The 6,120-nt window shown below is 40.1% G+C and overlaps 1 protein-coding gene across 2 annotated transcripts in view; it reads right to left on the bottom strand.

Moving 5' to 3' along the window:
- The window catches only part of LOC115211026 (protein mono-ADP-ribosyltransferase PARP14-like), a 72,932-nt gene that overhangs the window by 45,883 nt on the left and 20,929 nt on the right, over positions 1–6,120 (bottom strand). For both annotated transcript variants that reach the window (XR_003881459.2, XM_029779898.2), the window contains exons 3-4: positions 598–734; positions 76–303 (exon numbers count right to left, since the gene is read on the bottom strand). Coding sequence is in view for 1 of the 2 variants with exons in the window: in XM_029779898.2 (XP_029635758.1) it covers positions 76–303; positions 598–734 (365 nt within the window). In the remaining variant the exon portion in view is untranslated. The remainder of the gene's footprint in view (positions 1–75; positions 304–597; positions 735–6,120) is intronic.

Consider the following 6,120-nt stretch of genomic DNA (forward strand, 5'->3'; position numbering starts at 1 on the left):
ATTTCGCCCAGCATCCTAACATATCTGCCAGCTCACCGCCTTCCAATAAATCAATATAATATGATTGATACTTACTGAATCAGAGGAATTTTTATCCCAGGAACGTAATGCCAGATGAAATACATTCTTACATTTGAGGCAATATCCTTTAGTGATGGCAATTTCAGACGTAGAAATACCTCGAGGATATTTCTGGTTACATTCATCTTGTATCTCTAGACAAGCAGCATTGAGAATAGATTTGGAGACAGCACCACTGTCAAGCTGGAGTTCTTCATTGCTGCTGTTAACGATGACATCAACCTACAAAAGTAATTAATAATAAACAGCTAAGGAACATTCCATGGAGAGAAGAGAGATACATTGTTGCAGTTGATATTGTTGTTAAGAAAGGCTCTACAGAATGGCTGTAGTAAGTCTGAGGTTGTTAAAGTTAGCAAAAGATATATTCAAGATATCAGATGTGAAGGAAATAAAATGTTTGAGTTAGATTGAGAAAACGTTTTAATTAAATGTTTTAATTAACTGTAATGATTCCTCATTTGAAAATGAAATAACAATTAAATATAAATAAGTTACATGAATCTATTTACTCACAGATGCATTAGAAATTGAATCAATCATTAGGTTTATTTTAATGCCAGCATTTTCTCCAGATGCCACATTAGTTCTGTGTACCACAGAAGAGGGTTCCTGTTGTGAACCAGGAAGGGATGCTTTCGATGATGCAGTGTCTGAAAAAAATAGACAAATATCAGTGTGTGTGTGTGTGTGTGTGTGTGAGTGTATCTTTTACTTGTTTCAGTCATTCGAATGTGGCCATGCTGGGGCACCACCTTGAAGAATTTTTAGTCAAATGAATCAACCCAATACATTAATATTTTAAAGCCAGATACTTATTCTATCAGTCTCCTTTGATAAACCACTAAGTTATGGAAAGTGTGCTCTGGAACCCTATTACCACCATCTTTCTCCCCTCCAGATACTGTCATGCACCCTTGCATAAATATGAGGAGGCCATGAGTCTCCCCTATATCCAGACAACTATGTTTGACCCTCTAGCAAACTTTAGAATTTCTACCCAAGGCATCAAGGCATTTCCCCACCCCAATTCCATTAGGGGTTTTTATCCTTTTCCATTCTTTGCTTTGTTTTGCAAGATACTTGGTGACCTCACCAGTGCTGGTGCCATGAGAAAAGCACACTGTAAAATGGTTGGCAATATGAAGGGCAACCAGCCAGCCAGCCATAGAAACCATGCCAAAGCTGAGCGTGGAGCCTAAAACAGATCTGGTGGTCATCAGATCATGTCAAACTGTGTAACCCATGCCAGAATAAATGATTGACATTAAATGAGGATGAGGATAATGATACAGTCCGTGAGTCTGTAAGTCAGAAAAACACGCACTCGTACATTTTTCAACAGTGTGGGTATATTACTTACTTGTACTTGTGGCAACATTCTCTCTGGGTGGGTTGTGTCGGCTTCTTCTACTAATGGAAGAAGTTTCGTGGGGATATGTGGATTTCACAAGCGGTCACCAACAATCCCACATGTGGAGACATCTTGTTTGCCACAGATTGTACGCAGACACAGAGACAGAACGACCGAGGAGCCGCCAGTTACTGAAGCATACACTCCAAGGATTTTCACCAGAGCCCTGTCTGCCGGGTTGTGTCCCTAATACCACTCGGTGTCAGATCAATCCGCCTTGGGTGGCCCTACCAGGAACCGAAGTTCCCGACGGCATAGCTCTGACACTACCCGTTGCCAGTGTCCCCACCATGGAATGGGCATATTAAGCATAAACTATTCAGTATTATAAATCTATTTCAACCATTCTTACAAAGTTGTTTTGCACCTGATATTGGGTAATTAGGTGATTATCTAAGAGTGGTTGGTATGGAAAAGTTGCAGTAGCTTTCTGTCAGCAAGTTCCACATCTGGTTTGTGGAAGCTGTGAAAATAATGCATTCCATTTTAATGAATGATCTGTGCATGTGGGGAGTGTCAGTGCAATAAGAGAGTCAAATCCAAGATCTCCTGGTCAAGAACAACACACCATTTGTTTGACAGGCCTCCTACACTCCTGACTTGGCACCACGTGACTTTTGGCTCTTCCACAAAATTAAAAACCATGCTAACCATGCTGAAAGAGACACAATTTCAGCTGCGAGAGGAAATGATGTGAAAAGTAACAACAGAGTTTCATAGTATTCCAGGAAAGGCACTCCAGAAGTGTTACCAGTAGCAACAGAAGGTCTGGGAGAAAATTGTGAACTCCCACTGGGGATATTTTGAAGGTGATTAAATAAAATTTGTGAAACGTACAAAGGGATTTTCTGTATGTCTAAAGGTCAGACATCTTCTGAACACATTTTGTTTACGTTTATATTCATATGGTTAAAGTAGCTCAACTGTGTCGTGGACTTTCACTTGTGGTAGTGGAGAGACTGATAGTCAAAGTCCTAATGTTTATAATCCTTTCATATGGGCCTGAGCATTAAACCTCACCCTTGCAGTTTAGGTTTTAGTTAAGTGTGTGGATGAAGAGAGTTCTTGAATGTAATGCTTTTTCTTGACAAGACATATCTTTCATCTTCCGCTGCTATTGAACTACTAAGTCTTGCTTTTCTTCAACAAGGAGTGGCTGTGTGGTAAGTAGCTTGCTTACGAACCACATGGTTCCTGGTTCAGTCCCACTGCATAGTACCTTGGGCAAGTGTCTTCTACTATAGCCTTGGGCTAACCAAAGCCTTGTGAGTGGATTTGGTAGACAGAAACTGAAAGAAGCCCGTCATATATATGTATGTGTGTGTGTGTGTGTGTGTGTATGTTTGTCCCCCCAACATCACTTGACAACTGATACTAGTGTGTTTACGTTCCCATAACCTAGTGGTTCGGCAAAAGAGACCGATAGAATATGTACTAGGCTTACAAAGAATAAGCCCTGGGGTCGATTTGCTCGACTAAAAGTGGTGCTCCAGCATGGCCACGGTCAAATGAGTGAAACAAGTAAAAGAGTAAAAAAGTGTAACCATATGTGCCAAGCCAAGTCTGGGCTAGTATGCCTCTCCTGGACCGTTAGCAATGGTTTTGGGATTGTTAATATGCTGAATAGTAAAGCAAAAGATACAACCCAAACATAAAAGCTCTGTGTTAGGGAACAACAACAACAACAATAATAATAATCCTTTCGATTATAGGCACAAGGCCTGAAATTTTAAAGGAGGGGGCTTGTCCATCACATCAAAATGAATACTGGTCAGTGCTTGACCAGTATTCATTTTATTGACCCTGAAAGGATGAAAGGCAAAGTTATTCACAGATGACTGAACTCAGACTGCATAAATGGATGACATGTTGCTAAGCATTTTGTCTGGCGTGCTACTGATTCAATGAGCTTCTCACATTACAACAACAACAACAAAATAATAATAATAATAATAATGATAATAATAATAATAATAATAATAATAAAGACCGATGGAATACCATCAGGCATTTTGCCTGACCTGCTAACAATTCTGCTAGTTCGCTACCTAAATCATCATCATCATCATCATCATTTAGCGTCCGTTTTCCATGCTAGCATGGGTTGGACGGTTCTACTGTCCAACCCATGCTAGCATGGAAAACGGACGCTAAATGATGATGATGATGATGATGATTTAGGTAGCGAACTAGCAGAATTGTTAGCAGGTCAGGCAAAAATAATAATAATAATAATAATAATAATAATAGCCGTGTGTTGAAAGGAATTCTTGGAGGTTTGGATAATTCACCTTTGGAAACATGGGTGGATCGTTCAACATCCTTAAACAACCCTTATTCAGAGACCTTTTGAGCGGGATGGGCTACTCAACCTGAAGAAAATTCTAACTGGGCCCCAGCTGCAATGTCATGTGCTGTTTATCTTGATAGGAGATCACCATGTCGCGTACATATGCTTGTGCCTGGTGTACCCTTATCAGATGGGTACTCACGATGGGTATACTGGGCTTCGTATATTTTACCACAGTGTCACTTTGATGGCATGTACTGCTCTCTCACTCGATAATGATAATGATAATAATAATAATGATAATAATAATAATGATAATAATAATAATAAGTAAGAGTTATGTCGTAAGAATACAATGATAACCATCAAGACATAGTGAGGATACTGTGCTAATATATTAGAGAAGACCAAGTACCCCACCATAATCTGAGGTTGATCAACAGAAGCTCAAAGTTGAAACTGAAAAGATAGATTCAGTTGTTGGGCTGTTCCATACGAGAAATATCACTGAAACCAAGAAGATTATTTGGGGTGCAGCAACTGTTGCTGCAGATAGACTTGGATAGAAAAGGAAAGAACAAACAGAACGTAAAGAACCGTTCTGGTGTAGAGGAATTTGTGAGGAACAAAGACATTTAGGACAAGTTGATAGATTGAGAAGAGGGGAATTGCAGAATGAAAGTATAAGAATGATGCTGGAAAGAACAGATGGAATAAGAGATAAATTGTATGATGAGATATTGGAAGAATTGAAACAAAGAGTTGGAGCAATCAAAGCAAAAGAGGAAAGATAGAAGAAAATAATTCAAGCAGAACAGATTGTTTGAAGCATATGAGAAGTAACTGTTTCAGGAACTGGATGGGCAATTACACATAACAATGATACCAGAAGCAGAGGAAAGTAGGGCATTTTGGAGAGGGATCTGGGACCAATCTGCAGATGATAATAATGAAGCAGAGTGGCTGCTTGAAATCCAAGATAGGTTAAGAAATATAGAAGGCAAAAAAGACATAAAAATAACTACAGAAATGATAAAAAAGCAGTTAAGAAAATTCCCAAATTGGAAAAGCCCAGGACTGGATGGGGTTCCAGATTATTGGATGAAGAAGCTGAGAGGGATCCATCAAAGAAGAGTGCAACAGCTAGATGAGTGCTCGCAGGAAGGTGCAGTACCCAGCTGGAAGACAAAGGGAAAGACATTGTTACGTGCCAAGGATCCTGGAAAGGGAAATGTTGCATCCAACTTTAGAACAATAACATGCTTTCTGCTCACGTGGAAACTAATGTCAGGTAATTTGGCTGCTTAACTGTACAGATGCTTGGGAAAAAGTGGGCTGCTACCCATTAAACAGAAAGGGAACCCTAAAAGGAGCCAGGAAATGAAGGATCAGCTCTTGATTGCTAATCTAATTATCAGGAAATGCAAGAGAAGACACACAAATCTGAGCATGGCATGGGTCGACTATCGCAAAGCAGAGGATATGATACCACACACCTGGATAATAAGAACAATGGAAATGTATGGAGTAGCAGAGAATATGAGAAGCCTTATATGGAACAGTATGAAATGGTTGAAAATGGAATTGACAGCAGGGAATCAAGTATTAGGAAAGGTGAAAATCAAGAGAGGAATCTTCCAGGGGGACAATGTGTCCCCACTGATCTTTGTGCAGAAAATGATCCCCTTGAATGAAATGCTACAGAAAACAAAGTTGGGGTATAATCTGGGAAGGGTTAAGGGAAAACTGGACCACATACTATTCATGGACGACTTGAAGTTGTTCACAAAAAGTGAGGCAGAACTGGACAGCCTAGTCTGGTCTGTGTAGATTTTCTCCAATAATACTAAGATGGAGTTTGGACTCTCAAAATGTGCTACAAAGGTGATGAGATGAGGAAAGCTTGTCAGGACAGAAGGCATATGGTTACCAAGTGGTAAAATGATGAAGGCAATTCAACCTCAATCCAACTATGATTACAAGGGAATACTTGAGGCAGATGGAATCAGACACAATGACATGGAGGGAAAGACAAAAAGTGAGTACCTGCGGTGAGTGAGAAAAGTACTGGCTTCAAAGCTGAATGTTAGAAACATAATTTCGGCAATAAACTTGTGCACAGTCGCAGTAGTTTGGTATGGCCCTGGAATCCTGAAGTGGACAGAGGGAGGGCTAAAAGAGATGGACAGGAAGTTAAGTAAGCCCCTAATGATGCATGGAGCCCATCATCCACTGATCGCCTATACAGGAAGAGGAGAGATAAGTGTGGAAGACTGCGTGCATATCGAACTCAAGAGATTAATGAGATAAGTAACCCAAAGCAGGGAAACCCTGC

This window comes from Octopus sinensis, linkage group LG1 (assembly GCF_006345805.1).
Source record: "Octopus sinensis linkage group LG1, ASM634580v1, whole genome shotgun sequence".
NCBI classification, from domain to species: domain Eukaryota; kingdom Metazoa; phylum Mollusca; class Cephalopoda; order Octopoda; family Octopodidae; genus Octopus; species Octopus sinensis.